We start from the raw sequence: 25,245 nt of genomic DNA on the forward strand, positions 1-25,245 counted from the left end.
GAAGCAACTCAGAAACCTGCAGCACCATTTTTTCTTCAAAGTGGTGGAGAAAAGTCACAGTGGTAGAAGGTATGGACCTAGAAGAATTGGCTGTTCTTGCTTTATTTATGCATTCAACATTGTCTGAGGATTGGTTAGGAAAGGAGAATGCTAATCACCTTTGTCAAGCCATTAGTAATGTTTGAAGCCCTGTGCCTTTGGAATCAAAGTGATACCGCCAGTGATGAAAATCATTCAGGGCTGAATTCCGTTTCCCCACTGTGAAGACTGAATCCCCAAGAAACACAGGGGCAAGTGTAGAAAGCAAGTTTTATTTAAAGGATAGAACAAAGGCAGACTCCTTTGCAGAGAAGGGGTCCAGAACTGATATCGAAAGAAATAGGGGTGTCCTGTCACTTCTTTACATTTTAGAATTTCTTCATTCTCATGGCCTCTCCTCCTCACTGTCCTTCAAAATGGACTCATGACCAAAGTGACTCCTGAACAAAAGGTAGATTAAGGGCAGGAATGAAGCCACTGAGGGGTCCAGACAGGAAGGGAGCAGCCCAGGAGGCATTCATTAACAGCATCTTATGGGGGGGAACAATCCTTCTTACCCACCCATGCAGGTGACTTTTGGCCACTGGTGAGGAGAAGAGGGATGTGTCCTGAAGATATTAACATTCCATTCCCTTTGAATCAGCTTCCATCTTCCAACCTGACCCCCCCATCATCTGTCTACACTTACTGCCTGACCTTTATTCTTGCTTCAGAAGTGGCATGCAGTTACCCATGGGGACTGATGGTTAATGTAAAAAGGCATCTTAGGCTTTTAGCACTGCAGGGATTTCCCTTGTAGTCTCAGTGGCCTGAGTGTCTTTCCAGGGGACAGATTTAATATATCCTGTTTTAAAAGGGTTTATAAGCTTTCACTAGAAAGTTGGGTGAAGCCACATGATCTGTGATTTCATATTTGAATATGAAGGGTGGTGGCCCAGTTGACCTAGACTAGAGTTTTCTCACCCATGGCACTGTGGTATTTGGGCTTTATGACTCTTATCATGGGGGGCTGTCTTGTGCATGGCACGTTGTTTAGCACCCCTGGCCTCTATCCAGTGGATACTAGTAGCTGTTTCCCCAGTCGTGACAACAAAAAATGTCTCCAGATTTTGCTAAATGACACGTCAGAGGCAAAATTGGCTCTGATGGCAGATGAGAGCTTGCATGGTACAGCACCATAAACAGAACCTTGGAAAGAGTTAGCCCCCACACTCAGGAGTTCATTGCCTGTGAAACAATTTGAGCTCTCTTAACCAGGTAGAATATTTCTAGTAGTTGACTAAAATAGGGTTGGTTGAGGCTATTAGTAAAAATTTGTTTCAAACAAGTTTAACATCTGTTTTCATTTCTGCTTTTGTAAGTTGCTTTGCTACTCAATTCCTTTATTTTAGCTATCTTCCTCTTGGGGCTTAAAATATTTTGAGTATGTCAAAATTTCCAGCCTAATAGGAAATGTATTTTGTTCAAACAGGAATAAAAGAAAAGTATTAGTAACTGTTAGGATAGGCTGATGGGAAGTTTAATGCTGGTTAAGTCAGAGTCAGGTGGTGGCAAAGTAGATCATTTAATGATAAAGGGAACTAGAAGTCTGGTTGTATTCAAGATTCACTTCCTGTTCTTGTTTATCATTGGAAAGTTGCGCCTTATGAAAGATTTTAGATTCAGATCATTGTAGTATTCTAAGAAAAAAATTTCAAAATACTAACCATGCCTTGATAACCATAGCAAAATACACAACACACAAAAATAATCTCATACCTATTTTAGGATTGAGTTTTTGTCCTTGTTGTATGTTGGGTTCTGAAATATCTATGCACTTCTGTTATCTGTGGTTAAAGAAAGCCTGACAAGTTTTCAGAGCACAGTGTGCCTGCTTGAGCTGGACAGTTTGTGGAATAATGAATGAATCTTGACTGATGTAGTAGAAAGGGTATTGATTATTAAAGCAGCACAGAGAATCTGAGATTGGGCATAGAAGCAGTTCTAGATGCTACAGAGCTAGAGTCAGCACTAATTTCCCCTCTCCCCTAAAATTATTCATTTACTTAACATTCAGTACTGACAGCACATAGGCAGAGAGGTTCTGAGGGCACCTGTCTGTATTATTTTCAGCTTTATCTCAGTGTCTAGGCAAGTGCTGGCTCCTGCAGTAGGCATTTAACAAACGCTTGCTGCTTGTTAAGGCAAGGGATATGGAATATGTTTTAACCAGACCAAGGGTATGTTTGTCAACATCAGTAACAACATGGAAAAAAATACCGAGAAATATTTTGAAATATTAAGATTATTATTATTTTTTATGGTGGAATTTATTCTTTCTCTTAAGAAATCTTAACAAATATATATTAAAATAACTGTTGTACTACAGAGGCTAGTTTTACCACGCTCCTACTTTAGGTGAATGTCCACCACAGTCTTGTAGGATACTGGTTTGTTGTGTTCTCTGCGGGGAGCAGAGGCTCTGAGCACTTACCCAGCCACTGGGCTGTGGCCGCTTAAATGGGAGACTGGAAGGAAATTCACACCCATGATTCTTTTTTTTCCATTTTATTTTAGTTGCAGATGAACACAGTACCTAATATTTTATTTATTTATATATGGTGCTAAGGATTGAACCCAGAGCACATGCTAGGCAAGTGCTCTGCCATTGAGCTACAACCCCAGCTCCCCCCCGCCCACCCACACACACACTCTGACTTGTTCCCCTCCAGGCAGTATGCCTTTATGCTACTTTCTTTTGTAAGGCAAAAAGTCTAATTGGGGTGATCTATTTACTATACCAGAAAATAATTCAAATATATAAACTTTTTAGCAAACTGAAGCTTTCTCTCTATTTTTCAACTGTGGAGATACAGATGCTTGTATCAGTAAATGTTAGTCTCTGGGAGGCTGAGGCAGGAGGATTGCAAGTTCAAAGGCAACCTGCGCAATTTAGTAAGACCCTGTCTCAAAATAAAATAAAAACAGGGTGGGGATGTAGCTCAGTGGGAGAGCGCTTGCCTTACTAGCACATGTGAGGCCCTGGTTTCAATTCCCAGTACTGAGTGGAAAAAAAGTAAATGTTAGTGTTCAAAGACAACTTTTATAATTGTGTTCAAATTTTGCCGCTAAAATGGGAAGTACAAATAAGCCAACACACTATAAAAAGAGTTTCAGATGATATTTGCGGGGTGCCCCTGAGAATAGGATCTAAAGAAGCCCTCAGCTACAGGATACTTGGGTCATTTAGCCATTGATTTTGTTTTAATTTAGTGGCTAGAAGAAACTATACTGTTTCTCTTCAGTAACTTCCAAATGCTGCTGCTTATGTTGCATTATTTTTTAAAATAAATCAAGCTTCTAAAAAGTTGCCATAATAGGACAAAGAATCCACTCGTACCCTCAGCCCAGATGCCCAGATTCTTAACACATTCAAAATTTGCTTTATCATTTCTTTCTGGGCACTTGTGATATTTTTCTGCATCATTTGAGAGTAAGTTTTACACATGATGTTCCTTTACTTCTAAATACATCAATATGTATGACTTTATTCATATTTGGCAATTATACAAACATAACCTGTTCTTTGTCAGTGACTTTTTTCGCCGTCAGCCCCCTTACTAGAACTTGTTGAAGCTCTGTTGAGACTCCCCACATGTGCTCTTAGCACATAAATGTGGCCACTGTGCGTCCCCTTCTCACATTATTCCGGTTGCTGCAGTTACCCGAGTAGAGACAGAGACTGGTAACCCATCTCTGTCCCTCTCTCTCTGAATCCATCCCTGAACTTCTGCTTCCACCCTTGTTGTAACAAGAGTGTGGGGATGTGTTAGAGGCTATACTTACCATTATCAAAACTTATTACAGAAAATGTCAAACATTCACAAATGCTGAGAAATAGCAGAATGAATGCCACGTACCTGTTATCTTGTTAGCATTTTGTCCACCACACAAACTTCAAATAATTCCCTGAAGAGACACTTTTCCCTTTAACTGTTTGCTCCCTAAATCCTCAGTATCCCCTAACCCTGTGCCTGAGACTGACCATTCTTTTTCTGGGTCTCTGGAGAGACCTGAGGGTGTGGGAACAGACACAGTCACATACCAGGCTTCAGGTAGTGCCTGGAAAAGATTGTTGAGACTAGAAACAAAGACTGCTTCCATTTCTTGTCATGTGAGTGTCAGATGTGTGAGGTTAATGCCTTCTCTTTACACTTGTTCTTTAAATAAAACCAGTAAGATCAAATTCATGACCTTCTTCTTACCCTTGCTCCGCTGATGGGGCACAAATTGGCAGTAATACTTGAGATGTCTCTGGAGACACTTGCAGTAGGTCTCAGTCATTATACGTGATAGGTAGTGAATGATAGCACAGGATGCAACCATCTTTTTAAGCCCTCATACAGGCAGGCACCCTAATGTTGCCACTACATACCAAAGTGGGGGAAGGGAGTTTCAGTGTGGGACCTGAGGGGAAGGCTGTGGATTGCTATCCTCAGGCAGAAAGGACACATTAGAATGTTACTTTTTTTAGACGATTCAACCCTTTTGTAGTACCCCTGTGGTTTCAGTCTGACATACTCTTTTCTTCTCAAAACCTACATGGGAAAAGTTATTCTTACAAGTTATAGAAACCAGAAATAAAGATTCTCACGCTCTGAGAAGATGGAAAAAGGACAATCAAAAAGTACTTAAATTCTTGTTTCTGATCAATTACAATAGGTCCTTTAGGGGACAGTAGGTCATGGGGCTCCTGCCCAGGATTGGTTTGCAGGTTAGTTATGTAGACAAGATATCTAAAAAGTATTATTAGCAAGGAGAAGATGCCGCAGTCTTTCGGCTGGGCACAAATCACGAGTCTCCACACAGCTTGTAGATTCAAACAGCAATTCTTTATTCCCGAACTCACACCGGCCATCTACAAACACGTTCTGGGGGAATCCATGTTCTCTTTCCAAATCTCCACTCTGCCCTAATCCACTCTCTCCCAAATCCACTCCGCATGGGCTTCTGTCTCCCAAAATATACTGTTTTACCCTAAGCACTCAAGAGGAACTCAGCAGCAGGATACGCCCTATTCCAAAAGAGGAACACCCTAATCTCCTATTATACTAAACTGCCCTATTCTAAAGGGGAAACACCCTACTCTCCTATTATGCTAAACTGCCCTATTCTAAAGGGGGAACACCCTAAACAGGGATCCTGCCCTGGTCCTTGAGCAAGGTCACCTTTCAGAAGTCCTTCCACTAGACAGCATGGGAGTAAGCTGGCAAGGAATTTGTCATACCTACTTGGCTGATGGCTCCCAGCAAGAAGAAACACAGAAGCTCTTGGTTTTTGAGGAAGATTAACTATTGAAACAAAAATTGTGTTCTGTATTTCCCATCTATATTGCCTTCTCAAATAATTTCTTCTAACAACTATAGTGTTGCAGAGATTTCTCTTCAGTTTGAATATGCACTGTCAGAGATAAGTAAGTGTAAGTAGACATATGTGCCGTTTTTTATATGTGGAAGAAACTGGAAAAGCTGGTGGTCCTCTTCTTACACTGTCAGCAGAAAGCAAAAAGAAATCCTGACTGAGGTAAATGTTGTTCTAGTTTCTACTGTAAAATATTTCTCATGATTACTATTTTAGTACCAAGCATGTGTTAGTTACCTACTGTGCTTAACAAATAATCACATGCAATAGCATAAATCTCATGTCCACTTCCATTCGTTTTAATAATGTAGAGCATGTGGCTAATGTGTGACAGCCTGTTGTCAACATGGTTTCCGACATGAACTTGTCCACATTCAAGGAATTGTAGTCACAGCTGCTCAGGAAAAGTCAGTGTCTCTGCCCCAGTGGAATCTTATGTTTTAGCTGAGGAAGGGACACAAGCATGAAGTATAGGCTCTAGGCTATCTGATGGCCAGCAGAGAGCTGACAGATTATCTAACACTGGCTTCCCTGAGAGGAAAACCGAGGCCCAGAAAGGCTCAAAGACTGGACAGAGTGGGTCGGAGCTGGGTCACAGCCAACTAGAACCAGGCTTCAGGAGCCCAGGAGTTATTTGTCCTATTATTTAAAGGGTTTTTTCTTCCTTTGTCTGAGTTCAGGCTGTCTGATGTAGACTTTAAAAGCCAAATGAGTTGAAGACAGGAAGATGGGTGACTTTGGGTCATCCAAGAATTAAAGGAAGAGGTACAATTTGGATGTAGGTGTAAACAGTAAGTTGAGGGAACAGTAATCCATCCAGTGAGAACCAAATGTGTATTCTCTTCTTGGAAGAGAGACAAAACTAACCAGACTGACTTGAAAAGCACATACTGGACAATGCAAAGAAATTGGCTTGGAAGGATTGAAAGTGTAGGGGAGGAAGTGGGACTTCCATGCTGTAGACTCTGGGGAACTTGTCTCCATCCTTGAGCATGAAAGGACCCAGTAAAAGTGGGATGAGGGGAAGATGAGTTTGTGTGCTAGAAGGATTGTCAGCATTTTCTTTTCCTATATTCTGTATATTGGTTTTTCCTTCCAAGTAGGTTAAACACTCTGTCAATCAGAGTAGGCAACTTATGCTGCAGCCATAAATGCATCTTGGAATCCAGAGGCTTAACACTTGAGTGTGCTGCTTGTGTGCCCTGCTCATTCAACACAGGTGCATAGGGTGGGAGTTCTGCACTTACTCATTCAGGGACCCAGGCTGACCAAGGTCCACCATCCAGAGCATCACTGCTCACAGTGGCGAGAGAAAAGAGCTGGATGGAATATGTCATCACTTTCTCACTTCACCCTGGAAGTGATATATATCACTTCCCTGAACTCATTGGCTAGAAGTAGTCACATCCCCCCGCCCCCAACCCAGCAAGGGAACAGTATTTCTTTCAAGACTCTTTGTAATACTAGTCGTTTAAGAGAGAAAATGTAGTGGTAAGAGTGCATAGCTAGGTGCAGTGGTGCACACCTGAAATCCTAGCAACTAAGAGGTTGAGGCAGGAGAATCACAAGTTCAAGGCCAGCCTGGACAACTTCATAAGAACCTATTTAAAAATAAAAATTGAGAAAAGAGTTGGGGGTGTGGCTCATGACAGAGTGATTGCCTAACACATGTGAGGCCCTGGCTTCAGAGTGAAGACCCAGAGCCATACTGCTGGGATCCAGAACCTGGCCTCTCCAAAGACTAGGACCTTGGGAAAGCCACACACCTTCCTGGCAAGTTAGTTTCATAGTCTATGAAATGGGGGCAGAGAGAAAGACCAGCCTCACAGAGCTACTGTGACACGTCTGAGCTTCCCATGAGTGCTTGGAGCACTGTGCTGTATAATCGCTGGCAGGTGTTATGGTTGGTATTATTAGTATAATATGTTGGCTTCCTGGACAGTGTCCTAAAGGAGCCTAAAGTTCTGACTCTGGTTGAGCAGCCAGAGAGGAAGAGGTGGTGGCAATCTAGGTATGGCTGGCTGGTGTCTAGACAATGGTGGTGACATTGGGTAAAGAAAATATGGACAGGAGAGTGCAGGAGGAGTAAAACCAAGCAAGGCTTTGCTCACTGCTAACCCCCCTGCATGTCAGGAGGCTGTGAGTGGCTGGGAGAGTGAAGGTGGAGTCTTCAGGCAAGTTAGGGGCCACGTGGGGAAATGGGCTGATGTAAGATGTAGAAGTGGGGAGAGGGACAGGCACAGGAGACTGTAGGAAATGCAGGCATGTGACCCAGACAAGAGGAGGAACTGGAGCTAGTTCTTGTTGAGCACATTTCAGTAATGGTGGCAAGGGACTGCTCCCAGTCATTGACTGGCTGCAGCCCTGGGCCAGAAGGTTTGGGTTTAAATCCCAGCTCCAGCACACCACGGGCCCTGGCACCCAGCCTCCTGTCAGCACCGTGGGGATGATAAGCACACCAGCTCAGGTGGGGGTTAAGTGACATGCTGCCTGTGCTGTGGTAAGAAGAGTGTGTGGTGACTGATGGGTAATGGTCATTCTTAGCTCACTGAGGTTTTAATGAACAGAAATGTGGGGCTTTCTTCTAAGTGATGAGTTTTTCTGAGTGTAATGCTTAGAACTTCCATTGGCAGCAGTCTGGTGAATACTCATGGGCCTGGTTGGTCCCACATCATTTCTATTCCTCATGCCTTCATTTCTGATTCTTAACGTGAATAGTCAGTCAGTGAACACATATTTTTAGCTTTTCAGAGAATAACAGATTACAACAGACTGAAAAGTAACCAAAGTAGAACATTTAAAAGGCTAATTTAAGATCAGTGCTTCCCCTTTTAAAATTGTATACCACTGTTGGCTGGTTGGTAGGAGCCACTGCCCTCGCCCCTTGAATTATGAAATTACCTCCAAGCAGAACATACTGCTCTATCTAATTCTATTAATAATTTGCTGGTTAATTGACTCAGTTTTTTTAATATATCTAGTTTAAGTTGCAGAGTCTTCTAAGGCACACACGTCTCTCCTCAGGGGCACGTGAAATCTAGCATTTATGGTTTTTCTTATCATTCCTCTGAGAAATTAAGAACGTCCCAGGTATTCTTGTAGGGATATAGAGTGTGGCCAGTGATAGTACAAGACACATGCCATTCTGTTCAGTGGGTACTTGAGAACTCTGTATTGGCCGGTGCTGTGCCAGCTCCTGGTACATAGCAACCAGGGCCTTGTCCTCAAAGGGCTCATAGCTCAGCCAAGTTCATAAGCTATTGTTGAGTCATTTGTCCTATTATTTAAAGATTATATACTCTGCTGGCATAAATGATACAAGTCAGCCTCTCATACTTTTTCTGGGTCCACATGATTTAGTCTTTATTTTTTGTTTGTGGCAGTGCCTAGGTTTGAACCCACTTGTGCTCTATCACTGAGCTTTTGTTTTTTATTTTGAGCCAGTCCGTCTGTCCGTCCTTCCTTCCTTCCTTCCTTTCTTCCTTCCTTCCTTCTTTCCTTCTTTCCTTCCTTCCTTCCTTCCTTGCCAGGGTCTTGCTAAGTTGCTGAGGCTGGCAACTCTTATTGCTGACTCTTGACCAGCTGCTTTTCTGGATTTAGTATGGGCAGCCCTCCCTGCTCGTGTTGTCCACAGAATTGTGGAAGGGAAGACATCACATAACATACGGCCTGTTTCTACATTTTTGAGCTCTTTAGGTATACCTGATGCCATTTCTTGTTATTCTTATACCACCACTGACTAGTTGATACATGTAATAGTTTTAAACTGAGTAGCTTTAAGGGTTTAAGAAACTTTAACCAAATCATCTTTTTAGAAATAAAAGTATTATGAAAGAAATATGGCCATCTGCCATAATAACTATCTACTTCCCCAAATGGAGTTTTCCTATCTCCCTATTTTAGTTAAACTTGTAATGTATTAACTGATTCGTTTAGAAAATACTTATAAGTTATAATTTACCACTCCCCCACCACACCCTGTGGTACTGGGAATCAAACCCAGGGGTGCTCAAATACTGAGCTACATCCCCCCCACCTTTTTAAAATTTTGATACAGGGCCTCATTAAATTGCTGAGACTGGATACAACTTGTGATCCTCCTTCTTCAGCCTTCCAAGAAGCTGGGATTATGTTGCTCACTGTGCCCAGCACAGTTTTTAAACAGATATAGATCACCTCCTTTGTTCTGTAACAGAATACAAAAATTGTCTAGCACTGCCTCTGTGCTCCAAGTTTACCTACTACTGGTGAAGGGACTGTGCCAGCAATAAAAGTGAAGTTAACTACAATACAAGATGATGCGAGAGAGCCCTAGGTCATGGTGAGTGACGGCTGGGTGAATGGAGTAGGCTATGAGGCCTTGGGAAGGAGAGAGAAGGGCTGAGTTTGATGGACTATAGACTTAGAAAAGATTATTTGGAGATTTATTTAGAGTTTACTTTTTTGTCGTAGGCTACTGAAATCTAGATACCATCATGTTTATAGGTTTGTGGTGAGGTGGAAGGGAAAGGTGGGAAACTTAAGGTAAAAGAATGTACTGTTCCTTTCTTCGCCTGGTCTTACCGTTACCCCCGGCAACAGCTGACCTTCTGGGAAGGAATGTGTCTTTCCTTCCATAGGCTTCAGTCAAGAACTCTGACATCTTGATACTACCAGATTGAATGCTAAAACAGCAATAAGACAACCGGAACTTTGAGGAAAAAACTTACTGTATCCAATAGTTCGTACGTGGCAGAAGTAAAGTCAGTGTTCCAGGAAGTTCTTCCAAACCAAGGGCAGCTGTTTGTGGAAGGTATAAGCACAATGGTGCTCTATAAACCCAAACTTTTACCCTTAAAATCTTTGACTCTGGAAAAACTGGAGAAAATGCAGCAAGCAGCACAGTTCACTAACAAGAAATGTCAGAAAAAGAACACAACAGCAAATAACCCATTGATGAGACTTACCATAGGGAACACCCTTCCTTACCTACCTACCACTTAGTAATTTGAAAGTGTTCTGCAGCTATATGGTGAAAGTAGGATTTAATAAAACTGGTAACAGTTATACTCACGTAAATGAAAATAAAATTCCCAAGATTGGTAAAACTTGTGAATTTAAACCATGGTTTGTGTTGACCGCAAGCAGTTGAAACTTTGAATTGAATCTCACAGAATTTTCTTTGACTCATGTTTTTAGAATTTCAAATTGTTCTTCATTCCTACTGTTATCAGTTTTAAATTTACAGGCACAAATGACTAATTATAACTTTTATATACAGAGGATCTCTGCATGTTTATTAAATACCTGAATTTGAAGATTAAAAAAAAAAATGTGCTGTTCCTCTGTCAAGTGCTACAGGTATTGACCTTCTTGTGTGAAGGAACCTAAGAACTGGTCCCATGAGCACCTTGTCATTGGCTCATCTGCAGGATGGTCTGTGTTCCAGTGTAGTCTGGAACTGGTTTACCATAAAGAGCCTCAGACATTGAGGAGGCTCAATGTCTTTGTTTCTGGTTTTCCTTTAGTTGTCTTCACAATGGTTTCTTTTTAGACATCTGACTCAAATGACCACCTCGTGCCACCTTGCACAAAATATCTAGTGCTTATCCTTTGTTCCCTTCCACTTGGGAAAGTTTATAGATGGAATGAAGGCAAGGTAGTTAGATCCCAACTTTTGTCCATGCAGTCTCATCTATTACCTATTTCTAGGAGGCATTTCAAAGGCCATGTGGCTTTTTGTGAAGTTAATATAACACAGATCTGAACTATACATCAACCATTGTTGCACCAACCATTAAGATTAATTTCTTTATGAGTTAAAAAGTGAGCAAGATTAGAATTTGAAATAGTCTGAGGGTCTAAAGCCCAATACCAATTTAAAGTATGACTTACGATATAGTCTTTTGTTTCTTTAACTTCTTTATCAAAATTAGTATCATTGTCAATTAAGATAACCAACCATATTGAGGAAATTTTAGGGGCTTTGTAATCCATTCTGAGCAGTCAGACAGATTGAGCTTAGAAAGGAACTACTGTTTGTACTGAGGTATTTATTTGAGCAAGTGTATAGTGTTGTAAAGAATCCTGAGAACTCTTATAATTTTATATTTTACTTCCTGTCTTATCTAGGCAAGTATCAACCATTCACTCTGCTATTCACCCCCGCCCCTAGCCTTTCTTGTAATCCAGACTACAGAAACATAGATACAAGGTACAATCAATCTGGGAATAAAAAGGAATTTCCCCCATGGGAAATTATGATCCCCTATGGACCCAAGTGAAGACAAACATATATGCTTATTTTTTACCCCTAAGGAGAATTTAGCAAGTGACCCCTTCTCCCAGTGGAGACCTCCCTATTTCTGAGCACTGGCCCTTAAATACTGCCCTGGCTGTGTGGGGAAAGGTGGACACCTGTGTTGTCTCAGTCACCATCAACATTTACAATATTGCTTTTTTAATCTACCTGTTCCGAATTTTACTTCCCCTCTAACTTCTGCTGGTAGTTCATGGTGAACAGTGAGGGACATAGTCATAAATCTGTAGCTTCCTACTTTTTATTCCAGAAGTGTTCTTTGAAACAGTTATGACTCAGAACAAAACAAAATAAAAACCATATTATTGAGGAGACAAAGATCTAAAATGGAAGGAAATATGCATTTAAGAAATACGTTACGGGCCAGGGTTGTGGTAGAGCACTTGCCTAGCTTGTGTGAGACACTGAGTTTAATCCTGGAAACCACATAAAAATAAACAAATACAATAAAAGTATAAAAAAGGAAATATGTTATCAAAATATATTACAATATTAACATTTTTTACACTGATAATATACAATATTTCAGTCTCTCTTGCCACATTATTGGCATGAAATATTAATGATTTTTTATTAATGTAAAACTTTTTCTTCACCAAGAGTTAGAGAGCTTCCTTTTGCTATAGTATTATTTCATTTATGAATTAGAACTTGCTTTATACTGTTCTCTTGAGCTTAAACTTGATGTTTCTCAATCAGTTCATCCATTGATGGTGGGAAATAGTGTCCATTTGAAAGGCATCTTGATTGGAAGCTGAATAGTTGTTTTACTTTGGGAGAGAAGTCCTTCAGAGTTCATACCAAGTCCAGGGAGGATGCGGTCCCTTTACTTTCCATTTGAAGTCTTGGAGTGTATCATCATCTGCGACTCTGTCATTTCACGTGAATTTTCTTCAGGAGCTGACCTCACTGCGCTGGAAATCGATACGCTGACTTGACGTTTCAGCATCTTCATGACCTTTCTCTTGTACCCTTTACATGCAAAGAAATATATAAAAGGGTCCATGCAGCAGTTGAAGTTCATCAAGCACACTGTGAAGTGCAGAGAAATCTGGAATGAATGCCTTTGGTGGCACTCGAGGAGGTCAGAGAAGTGAAGTTTCTTGATCATGTGTTGGATAATTGCCACGTGGTAGGGCGTGAAGCAGAGAACAAACACGACAATGATGAAAATGATCGTGTTGAGGGCTTTTCTGTTTACACCAGATTTCTCTGCGAGTGGGTTTTGTTTGGCAGTTCTGAAGAGCTTGCAGCAGATCTGTGAGTAGCAAATGAGGATGATCATGAGTGGAAGCACGTATCCTATAAAACACGCACCCAGTAGAATCCAGGGAAGAGACTCTGTGTCTTCAAAATTGGGATACTCCATGCAAGTGATCCTTTCATTCTCCTGCTTGGACATGGGGCTGATGAGTAGTGGGAGAGTTTGAGCAAAGACCAAAATCCAGACGAATATGCACACAGCTTTGGCGTGCTCAATTCTCTTCATCTTGTTGTAGCGGAGAGGGTGCACCACGGCAATGAAGCGGTCGATGCTCAGGCAGGTCATGAAGTTCACCCCGGCGTAAGTGTTGATGTAGAACACCAGAGCTGTTATCCTGCACAGGGCGTCACCCATCTGCCAGTCAAAGCCCAGTGCATAGTAGGCTATCCGCGTAGGCAAAGCCGTGGTGAAAAGGATGTCAGAAATCACCAGATTCATGGAATAGAGGGTGGTAGAGTTGATTTTTTTCCTGTTTTGGACAATGACAACCAAGGCCAGTAGGTTTCCCACCAGCCCGATGATGAACACGAGGCTATAATGCAGAGGCATTACTATTCTGGCTGTGTCTTGGTGTGCATAGAGGTCACAGTCATTTCCCTGAGGAGTTGTGGGAGGTGTGGTGAAATTGCTAGCCATCTCTAGACCCAGTGGTGGCAGGCAGGATCTCTAGGAACAAAACAAGGCTCTGTTTAATTAAAGACATATTTAACTCAGAGCAACTTAATCTACCACTTATATATCTAGTTTTTAAAGTTTCACTATTGATACAGTTTTTTAAAATCTATGATATATCATGTGGTTCCATGTATGATAACAGGAAGAACAGAGAATAAGATGTTATGTTTTTGCTCTCACAGTTTGTGGCTTTGGTAAAGCCCTGGCAAAGGAACTGGAACCATCTAAATAGGGCAAATGCATTTTTGTGAGAAGAGGGGATGTACTAACTTTTGGGGCAGAAATTCCCCTTCCTTTTTTCTGAATCACTGTCTGATTAAGAATAAAGTCATATAAAGCATCCCACATTTTAGGTGGGCATTAAATTTTGCTTTTAAATTGAATTTCAGTTGGACCTTTTTGTTGTCGTTGTTGTTTTCCAAATGTATATCACTGCCAGGAAATGAAATTAGTCACACACTGGTGTAGTGAATATGAACTTACCACAGTGATCTGATTTGTGTTAACCTAAAAAGTATGAGAAATAAGCATAGGCCTTATTAGGAACTGAAAGTTAGGGTTTCAGAGAAAAAGAAGAAGGTGGTGACCATGACAACCAGGACTAAAATGACAAGAAGGAAAAGAAAGAAAAAGGGAGAGAAAAGACTTAAGATGTTTCAGGAAGTTTTAAAATCACATGCGGGTCGTGCTATCTGCACATGGGTTTGAGTGTCCTGCTGTGTCCACTGAGTATCTTCAGGTCCCTGTGGTCTATGTGCTTTTCTGTGTCTAGATTTTATGTAGATATTTGATAGATATTCCACAGTCCAGTTTGTTGATGCATGATTTGTATAGCAACTCCTTCCATGCACATTTAGTTTATTTCTACTTCCTTTCTTATTATATAAATAATGCTAAGACTGAAATTTCAAATCCAAAATTGAAAACTCCTGCAGTAAGCTCCCCATAAGAGGGTAAATGTTCAATCATTGATTAAATATTTTTTAAATGAAAAAAGAGGGTAAATGTTAGTAAAAGTAGGAAAAGCAGAGCAATAACTCCTGTGATTATTATTATTATTTTTATCTTTTTAAAATAACTTTTCTTTATTTATGGTGCTGAAGATTGAACCCAGTGCTTCTTCACATGTTCTAGGCAAGTGCTCTACCACTGAGTCACAGCCCCATTCCTGTATGTGATTATTTTTAGAAAATAAGTTACTTATCTGATGGTATTATCTGAATAAATCTCATATGAAAATCACCAAAATTAAGGGGGAAATTTTTTTTTAGAGAGAGAATTTTTAAATTTTTTTTTTCAGTTTTCGGTGGACACAACATCCTTATTTTATTTTTATGTGGTGCTGAGGATCGAACCCAGCGCCCCACACATGCCAGGCGAGCGTGCTACCACTTGAGCCACATCCCCAGCCCCAGGAAAAAATTTTAGTGGATCTAGTAATGCTGTGCTTGTGGTATTTTAAGAGAAAAGGGCAATATCCTTACTCTGAATGAAAGCTCTGACTACAAATCCACTTGTCTGCCTGCTGTATTAAGTGTTGGGTCTGTGCCAGCATTGGAGCAATCTTGAAACAGGTACGCTCACGGGCACCAAGGTTTATCTTAGGACTGCCCTCCTAGGTGTGCACTGCAGTGTAGATAGGCGAATCCTTACAACATGCAAATGTAGCCTAAAACAAAAGAGAACAAGAACAGAAACAGAACATTTTGAAATCTATAAGAGGACCAGAAAGGACACTATGAGGAAGAACACAAGAAGGAGATGGTAAATAGAAAACAGAAAAAGGAGATAGAAATGTGTCCCAGCAAACTTAAATGAATCGAATTTGCCTATAGTATCGGTTTGGATTTTTTTTTTTTTTTTATTTTAACAACACAACTATATGCTACTTAGAAGAGAATGTAACTCTTCAGAAAGATTGAAAATAAAGACATACCAGACAAATCCCAATGAATGAAAAGGTAGAGTAGCAATCTTAACATCAAAAAAAAAAAATAGACTGCAAGGCAAATTCAATATCAATAGGAAGAGAAACAGAGGGTCACTACAGAAGTTAAGAACAGACCACATAGAACATAAAAATAATTATGATACACGTGTGTTACAGAAAAATTTGGCTGAATTCAAAGACAAAATGAGCAAATCCGCAGTCATTATGGGAAATCTTACACATTTCTATTGAAATATGACAGATAATAAAAAAAGACTTTGAAGATTTACCCAACATTATTTAAAGACTGTTAGAATTTGTGGTAAAGGCCTATGAGCATATCTGCACATTTGACGTCATAGTAGGTCATCAGAGGAACCTCAGTTTTCAGAAAATCATTAGTGAGCAGATGACATTGTCTGACTGGGATGCAATTAAATTAGAAACCAGCAATAACATGATAAAGGATACATTTGGAAACTAAAATGGTATATTTCTAAGGAACTCTTGGATTAAAGAAGAAATCATAGTGGAGGTTTTAGTTTAATTCTTAGAACTAAATGACAAAAATAATACTTGCTGTGCAGTGCAGCTAAGGAGTCAATCCATAATAGAGGCAAAACGTTGAGTGCATTGATTGAAATGAAAATAGTTGAGTATACTGCTCAAAAAGCTAGAAAAGAAAATAATAATTCCCAAAGAAAATAATAAAGACAATTGTGGAAATCAGTGAAATAAGAAAACAAAGTAAACAGAATACAGTAAATATGGGCTTTATATATAGTGCAGGAAAAAAAAAAAGGGGGGTAGTTCCTAAATATGAACTCATGGGAATCACATTGTAGAATTAAAGTTGAAAGAAACTGTTATCCATTTATTTGGGAAATGCCTTCTGCGAGAAGCAACTTTTCAGGAACCAAAACCAGGCACAGGAGGTAAAAATTCTAGACAAGGGTTGCAGCTGAGGATTAGGCATCAAGAATTTCTTTTATTGTTATTTTTCTAACATTTTTCTAGAAGTTTTTTTTTTTTTTTCCTTTTCTCCCTGAAAGTCTCAACAAAAGTTTTGAGGAGTATTTCAAATCAGGTTAATAGGAGATGGCTTTAAAATACATGGCAGGGGGGAACCACACCATGGAGTCTGAGAAACCTACATGTGAATATTATTGTAGAGATTATCCACATGGCTTCACCTTCAGAGAAGGCGCCACTACTTGAAGCTTGTAAATGACATCTGACCACATCTCTGAGTGAAGTATAGCATTTGGTAGGGCCAGGAGCAGCAGGGGTTTCAGAGCAGCTCATGCGGCAGGGGTGTTTAGCACAGTGTTAGTTATAAAGGTGAAGATTTGCAAACAGCTCAAACAACTTTTGGGAAGTTGATTGAATATTTTATGGTATAGCCACAGAGTGGGGCATCATGCAGCTGCTGAAAATGGCAGCATAGAAACCTACTTCTTGATAGGTACGTATGCTAAGGAAAGCAGATGGCATGACATAGTACTTTGGGGAGGAAAAACAAATCACCCCTATATACACACACACAGAAAGAAAGATGTTTGCATGGATATTATAGATGCCAGAATAAAACATTGTGCGAGTAATTTGAGGACTTTATCCACAGAGTCTAAAATGTTAACACTGAACATGAACTGAGTGAAATGAATAAGTAAATGATTTTTTTTAATCTGAAGGAGAAATTTTTTTATTTAACTCTTCTTGCAAAAAACCTTGTCATCTGACATACTTTTCAAAGCTTGCCCTTTCATACTTTTTACTCACATTCCTAGGTGCCTACCTTCAAATCATGTCCTGTAGGAGCCTCACAGCAAACCACCACACTAAGCATTGGTATCCCCCACCTGCTTCCCAGGTGAGGAGCTGAGGGCTCAAGAGGCTCAAGATTATGTTGGGTCCTTCTCTGATGTTGTGTCCAGTCATTTGCAGGGGCAGCTGTTTCACTTGTGATTTCAAAATACAGCATGGGCATGGAGTGGCTTTCCTCTCCAGAGCAGATGGGCAACTCTTCCTAAGGGCAAGGGGATCCCTACCTCCAGGAGAATTGCCAAGTGCAAAGCCAGCCCTGAGGGGAAGACTGTTTGAGAGGCTTTCTTGCTGACCACTCTAGTTCCTGAGCTGGCCAAAGAAAGCTCTTGCAGAATATGGACGTGTGGATGAGATGTGTCAAGAATGGTCTTAGCCAGTGTAACTCCACATCATGTACAACCCCTAAAAATGGGAAGTTATACTCAATGTATGTATGATATGTCAAAAAACATTCTGCCATGTATAACTAAAAAGAACAAATAAAAAATATTTTTTTAAAAAAGGAAACAAATGCTACAAGGGCAGAGATTTCCATTTTATTTACAGAGGTATCCATACACCAGGAACATGCCTTGCATACAGAAAACCGTCAATAAATATTTTTGAAACCGTGAGGGAAAAAAACTGGTCTTAGGTAAAAGAGACTCAAGGTGGTTTTGAAATATGACATTATATAACTCTAATGTCACATTAGTTCTTGCCAATATCTCTCCTGTGTTATTCATGCTATAGTTTAGCTGGTTTTATGATCTCCAAATTAAGGAGTCCTTGACGGTTGTTCAGCCATTCTTATAGTGATCAAGCCCCAGTTTATTATAATCTCTTAGAGATATACTTTATACCTTCCTTTGATCATTTTATGGGTTATTTTCCTGAAACTTGAAATAGCTCCACTCTTTTATTAGCAATCCTTACTGTCAGCGCCTGCACATGCTGTGTCCTGGGACTACACAAATGATACCTTTTTATGTCAGAGCCTCTGGAGCAGAAGGATGAGCAGCATGCTGGGAATGTGTGGGTACCTTTCTGTGCTCCTTCTGCTCGTCTTTGCTCTACAGTGTGCCTCTGGCAGCCTTTGGATTATAAATTCCTATTTTATTCACTTTCAAGTATAACTTTTTGTTTCTTCTTAGATGTATTTTAAGTATTTTTGCATTTTAATTATCAGGAAGCAGCTTCTGGCATGTTTATATAATATCTATCTATCTATCTTGTCTCGAGTTAAACTTGAAAGTACCATCACTCATTGTATTGCCTAGGGAAAAGCCCACAGAAGCTTTGGTCCTAAATCACTTTTCCTTAGAACACTAATAGTTGTAAGAATGGCAGTGTCCTCATAATGCTTGTGGTGAAAAGGTGTAGTCCCTGAGTTGTTGTGTTGCATGCTCCATACAGGGAGGGACAGGAGTCAGGATGGCCTTTTCCCTGAGGGCATGGATAGTGACTGGGCTGCATGCCTTGTGGATCCTTGTTTAGGTTTGACCTGAAGAACAGGGTTCAGCTGGCCTCTAAAATACCTATTCCTCCTGAGATTGAGCTACCTGGAGGCCATCTCTGCCGCCCTCTTGTTTTATGGATAAGCAAAGGACACAATTCCTGTTTTGTCTCTATAATGTGATATTTGATCATTTTAACTTTTCTGTTATCCTAATACATGTAAAATAATAAATTTATTCCTCATCAAAATATCTTCCAAAGTATTTTCACTTACATTTTTGGAAGTGGGCCTGCGTGTATTTTCTGTAAAATTTGTTTCATTGCCAATAGGCTTGCTGACATTTCTTGAGATATTATCACCTTATTTTTGCATAACCGGACATGTTGACATGAACTGACAGGGTTGTTTGTTCTAGCCACAAAAAGTGGAAAAACAAAGCCCCCCTCAAAAAAAAACCCAAATGTTTAATTTCTTTAGTATTTAAGAAAATCGTCTAAGCTTCGTTGTGATCCATGCTCTGGAAAATGTTTACCCTGGAAACCAACTTGAAGGCACTTGTGACTTTTGAAAGGATCCATAAACCTTCTACTGTCCTAGGCATGTGTTTTGGTAACTAAAGTGTCTTCTTAGCTTTTATTCATGGCAGAAACAGAAAAAAAGCAAAGATTTAGTTCATACTAGAATAATAGCTTTTGGTTTTTAATTTAAGATTCCTGAAGTGTCACCATGATCCACTAATGTTTATTTTAATAATCAGTTCCTTAAGTGTATAAAGTTTGTAGGGCTAAACTATTAGGAAATTTCCTTAAATTCAGCTTTAGCAATGAAATTTCCTAAATGAAGCTTTAGCATCAAGTAGGATGACTTTTCTGTAAGGTGTCAGGGTCTGATCCAGACCACCTCACACAGAGAGGTGACCTGGCTCCAAGTGCTGAAGATGAAGTCCCAAAAACATGCTTCAGAAACAACCAGGGGAACCACCAAAATGTGCATGTACAGATGTTCATTATAGTTTTATTGTTAAATGATGAATGCTATGTGATCTGAATCTTCCTCTGATTTCTGTTGACATACTGTCCTTGGGCTGTTTTCCTGAAGAATGGTAGGATTGAGGAAATGTTTCCAGAGTGGGGAGAAATAGCATCATTGGGAAAGGAGAGGGAAGAAGGCGGATCAAGGTTATTGGAGTAGCAAAGATGTGGTCTTACTGAGGAAACAAAGACCAGCAAGATGTGCCAGGTTGCTAGATGAGGCAGGCCGCTTTTGTTCTTAGAAACAAACACATCCACCCCGTGGAAGAAAGATATCGTTCATGACTTCTTTCTCTGATTACCTAGTTTTATAAGCCCTCCTCAAATAATTGAAAAAACATTCTTGTTCTTGTCCAAACAGGGACCCTGTTTGGTCCAGTATCCCACACACAGGTTCCTAACACTCAATCACCTTTGTTCTTGCCTTGTTTTTAGTCAACTAAACAAGTACCCCTGAGCTGCTGGGTGTGCCATTTGCCTGTAAAATGAGCAGGTGGGAAACATTAATTCTTGCAGTGGAGAAGAAACTTGAGGCACAGCTGCAGCCTTCTGTCACTGAGGGGCAGAGTCAGATTGTCCCTTCTACTGTGATGTCGAGCCACTGCTATAAGTCAGCACCTGCCCTGTAACCTAGTTAAATAAATCTTTGTACACTATTAGGTGATTTTTTTCCCCACAAACCTCTTTGAGTCCTACATTGACAGGTGTTCCTGTAATCCATTGAACATACTCTCAGCATTCCTGCATCCTTGTAAAAAATTAGAGATACAGGAGTGACTGTATTCAGAGCAGAGTTGACCTAGTCAGTCTGTCTGGGGTGACCTCCCCTGCCTCCTGGACAGCTACCTTTCTCTGGTTTGTGGAGGTGTGAAAAACTGACAGGCTGGTGTAGGCAGCCTTCCCAAGACCTTATTAGGTCTGTGACTCTTCTGCTTCTGATCCCATGACGTTCAGACCATCTTTTAGTAGGTTGCAAAAGGTCATTGACAGGACAAAACACAAAGAACTTTTTTAAGGTAGAGCAACAGTGTTCACCAGTCTGCAATTTTTTCTTTGTGCCTCTCACAGTGTCCTGCCCCAGCGGGCACTCCCTGAAGACCAGCTTTAGCTCACAGACCTGCCTGCTGGCATCATGGGAAGTGAAAGGTACCCGAGTGTCAGGTTGTTTGGTTAGACACCCACTTGCATACTTAAGGCTTTATATATTCCTACTGTTTTTATTTCATCTTTCACCAATTTTTTCTTGTGTGGCGTTAATACTGACTAGGAAGGATGGAAGTTATAAAGATGAAGATGACGATGTTTAGAGAACTGTAAGAAGCAATCTATCCATGACACTCATTCCAGCATGAGAAACAGACCTTCTGTTTGTGTGCAGCATGCTTGTGGGGTCCTGGATAGTGGGATCACACAGCAGAAGGCTCTTGATGGCAAAGGGCTGTGTCTGTACACTCTTTCTCCTGAGTCCAGAATGTTTTTAGAATTAGTATGCACCTTTCCTCTTAAAAGTCCAAGGGAGTTTCAGGCTTTATCTTTATTCTCTCAACTAATCTAGGCAGGACAAAATTTCATTGTTTTATGGATAAATGGAGTTTCAGTTGAAATCAGTCATTTGCTCAGGGTTCTTCACAGCCTGTCTATGCAAGTGGCCAGGGCTCTGAGTCTTTTAGTTGGCAGGCCTGTGTGCTCACCTCTGCACTACCCCCACGTGGCTGTGTCTGTCCGCGTGCCTCTCTGTGTCCTCCTCGCTCTCTGCTGCTGTGCAGCAGCCTCTCAAAGAGCCCTCAGATTGTGCCTGTCTGCTGCAGGCAAACTGAAACCGTGATTACGCATCCTTCATGGTGGGGCTGTGCCACCTCTTCCTCTGGATGGCTGGCCACCTTCCCTCTTAACATGCATTGGCTACAACCATACCAATCCACTTGTAGTCTTTGGATGTCGCCTGTTCCCTCCCACAGTGTGCCCTCTGGAGCTCTTCTCTTCTTGCCCCTGTCCTGCAGTCTCAGCTTGTACTTTCCTTTGACATATCCGTGGAAACTAGCTGTTCCTGGAAGCTTTCCTGATTCTACCCCATTCCCCCAGGGAAGGCATGGTGGTATCTTTGCTGGGGGACTGAGGTTTTCCTGGTCCAGCATCCCATGATGTTGATGTCTTCTGCCTCCAGCTAACCAGTCAGCAAATACTCATTTGCTAAAGAAGAGCCAAATCTTATTCCTCCTGGTCCTCACTGAAAGGTCCACTTTGAGACAACAGTAAGTCCTGGATGGATAATGTCCATACTACTCAACAGACTGTTCCAGCCACTGCCCTGGGAACCCTACATGTAGTTGCTCAAAAAACTTCCACCAGTCCATTTGTGGATGGTGAAATTGAGGCACCGAGCACTTACACGACTTGCCTAAAGACAAAGCTGTTAAGTGTCAGGGTTCAAACTCAGGCTCTTTGACTCCATTAATCACATTTGGTATGTTTTATCCCTAGTTCCTGTTTCCAGCATGCTCTGATGTGGGTGGGAAGCAAGTAAAACAGGAAGGAATCTCAAAACTGTAATATACCAACTCATTTCTGTCTGAACCAGAGAGACAAGGGCTGGGAGAAGGAGGGAGATAGGTGGATTTAAATGAAGGAATTTGTTAATTTGTAATATGTTTTAAAGTAAACGTTGTATAAATACATTTAGATTTTACTATTTTAATCAACATTTTAATAATAATTTGGACTGAAATTTCAATTGAAAACAGGTGGTGAAGACCCAGCATAGCATGTATCTATTAATTTATTTTTACACCTGCTTTTAAGGTTTTTGCAAAATACTTGTTATTCTTTCTTTTGGGCTTCCAAAATACCACAAATTCTCTTATCTCTTCAGTCTGCAGAGGTTTTCTTATGCATTATCTCACTTTGTATGGATGCCCAGTATTTTACAGACTTCTTGGGAAACTAATGGACTATGCAGACTGGAGGACAGTGTTTGTCCTCAGCAGATGCCACCCTCTGGAGTCACCCACTCCAGCAGGCCTTAACCTTGGCAGAGAAGAAGGCCCCCTGATAGACTCCTTTATTAGGGCCGAGCTCCTTTTTAGATGCAGATGTTTTAAGGATGATGACTACAGCACACATCTTAATCCCACACATCTTCATCCCATACATAACTGCTGCAAAGGAGCAGTTGATATCTAGTAAATGCCTAAAATACATGCACGAAGCCCTGTAGTTGCCCGAATTGGCATTTATACTGTGGAATGACAGGTAATAGTACTAATAAACTCTTAGAAGCCTGCTGAAAGTGACTTTTAAAAGGAATCATCTCCACAGCCAGCCCCATAACCTCTGAGCATGTGAGTGAGGCTCTTTATGGGGCCAGTACTCTTGCGGTTTTAGGTTCAAAAAGTAAAATTAACCCCCAGAAACAAAAAGTGCTCTCAAATTCCAGAAAGCACGGTTAGATATATAATCTCCCATAGACTCAAAATCATTATGCAAAATATTACATAGAATCTTCATGTAAATTCAAGAAAATAATTTTCACAGAAATAATAGGGCAAGGAAATTTTGCCTTTTGGATTCATCCTTTGGCAGTTTAATAGGTGTGGGGGAAATTGCAGACATTGTTTTCACACTATGAGAGACAGTATTAGACTAATGTGGCAGAAATCTTACTCCCCATTTTACAAACGAAGCAACTGAAGTCAGAGACATTAAGCAACTTGTATCAGGCTTTGGGCTATAAATAACAGAGCCCAAGTTTGGATCTGATCCTAGAGCCACTGCTCTTAACCATTACGCTATATTGTGCTCAGATTAACACCAGACAGACAGAACCCACCACCAAAAACAAGGAAAACAACAAAAAACCCACACCCTTCTTGAAAGGAAGTCTCTTCATGATTTATATTTTGCCAGTTTTTTTTTTTTTTTACATCTACTCTCAACATGGACATAAATATTGGCAAATCACTACATATCATTGATTTGTGATTTTTTTTAAAGGCAAGAAGTTCTAGGAAAAAATATGAAGCAGGTTTATACTGATCATAAAATAATACATACAAGACAACATAGATGTTATTTTTTGCACCTATTTAATTAAAGTTTATCTTTAGAACTAAAATGCTCATGCTCACAGAGGGATAGTAGAGCCCAGACTGTTGTTACTCCTTGCTGGTAAATTGGTAAATGTTTTTGTAAACCAAAAATAATTATTTTGTATCTAAAGCTTTAGAAAATATACTTTTTGCTCCAGGAATTCTACTACTGGGATTTTGTCCTGAGAAAAAATTTTAAATATAAAAAAGACTTATATACATAGATATGTGTTCACATAGTAAAACATAATGATTTTTACTTTAAATTGTGCTGAATGGCTAGTTATACTGTATGTAAAATGCATTCAAATTCAATAACACCCCACTTTAAATAACTTTGTTTCTTTCCTTTCATGTTCATATATCCTGGAAAATTGACATTGTTTGCAGATTTACCCTTGTTACTGTTTTTTGGTCATCTGAAATTCATGCAGAAGCATACAAAATAAGCCCTGTTTTTTGGCAGTGATATTTCTGGCATGATCCATTCGTTGCTTTCACCTCACTTAATAACAGCTAATTAGAACTGCTAGTAACCATAAATCTAAACTATATTAATAACATGATTTTTGTTAGTAATGCTTATAGCTATTTAATAGATTCTTTTCCTTTACCTTTTATCCAAAACATAGATTTTTGCTTTTTTTTTTTTTTAATCTTAAGAGCATTTGTTGCCTTACCTGTCAGTGGCTTGCCTGGGCCCAGGGTAGCAGCAGCGGGTGTTGGCTCAGACTAAAATCAGCTAAGCCTGGCATGTTGCTTTAAGAGAGACTGGCCACACCTCCTTTTATGGCCCTGCCTTTCTTCCTGTCCCCCTGTGATTGAGAGTAGAGATGATCAGTTAGTCTCACGTATGTGTGTACACTTTTTTAAAAAATGGGAAGTGAAATTTTTCTGAACTCTTAAAAAAAATTATCCAAAAGCCCCTTGGAATTTATGAACTATTGATATCTATGGAACTTTATAAATTTTTCCATAAAGATTTAAGTATCAGAAAAAAATCTTTGAAGTAGTAAACCTTAAGCAAAAAATCATCATTATCATCATCATCCTAGTTACTGAGGTTTTCTATTGATATTCTGTGTATAAGTGTGGGTTTTAAAACGTTTTAAGGAAAAAAATCAGCTTTGGCAACGTTATCTACCTGGAAACTTGGTAATTTACTCAGTCTAAATCTTATCAGCTTATGACAAAGAAGCAGGTTTCTGTGGTGAGTGGGGGAAAGAGTCTCCTCCTTAGACTGGGCTAGTGGAGGTTT

At 40.2% G+C, this 25,245-nt stretch overlaps 2 protein-coding genes across 2 annotated transcripts in view; one reads left to right on the forward strand and one right to left on the reverse strand.

Annotated features, from left to right (window-relative positions):
- Ubac2 (UBA domain containing 2) overlaps window positions 1-25,245 on the forward strand; it is a 157,405-nt gene that overhangs the window by 66,898 nt on the left and 65,262 nt on the right. The gene's annotated exons all lie outside the window — the stretch shown is intronic.
- Window positions 12,273-24,712, reverse strand: Gpr183 (G protein-coupled receptor 183). The gene is made up of 2 exons (XM_076872466.1): window positions 24,668-24,712; window positions 12,273-13,667 (listed from the first exon to the last, which is right to left on the reverse strand). Exon 2 carries the CDS (start codon window positions 13,635-13,637, stop codon window positions 12,564-12,566), a length of 1,074 nt encoding a protein of 357 aa, XP_076728581.1. The 5' UTR covers window positions 13,638-13,667; window positions 24,668-24,712; the 3' UTR covers window positions 12,273-12,563.

The sequence above is a fragment of the Callospermophilus lateralis genome, chromosome 12 (assembly GCF_048772815.1).
Source record: "Callospermophilus lateralis isolate mCalLat2 chromosome 12, mCalLat2.hap1, whole genome shotgun sequence".
Classification (NCBI taxonomy): Eukaryota; Metazoa; Chordata; class Mammalia; order Rodentia; family Sciuridae; genus Callospermophilus; species Callospermophilus lateralis.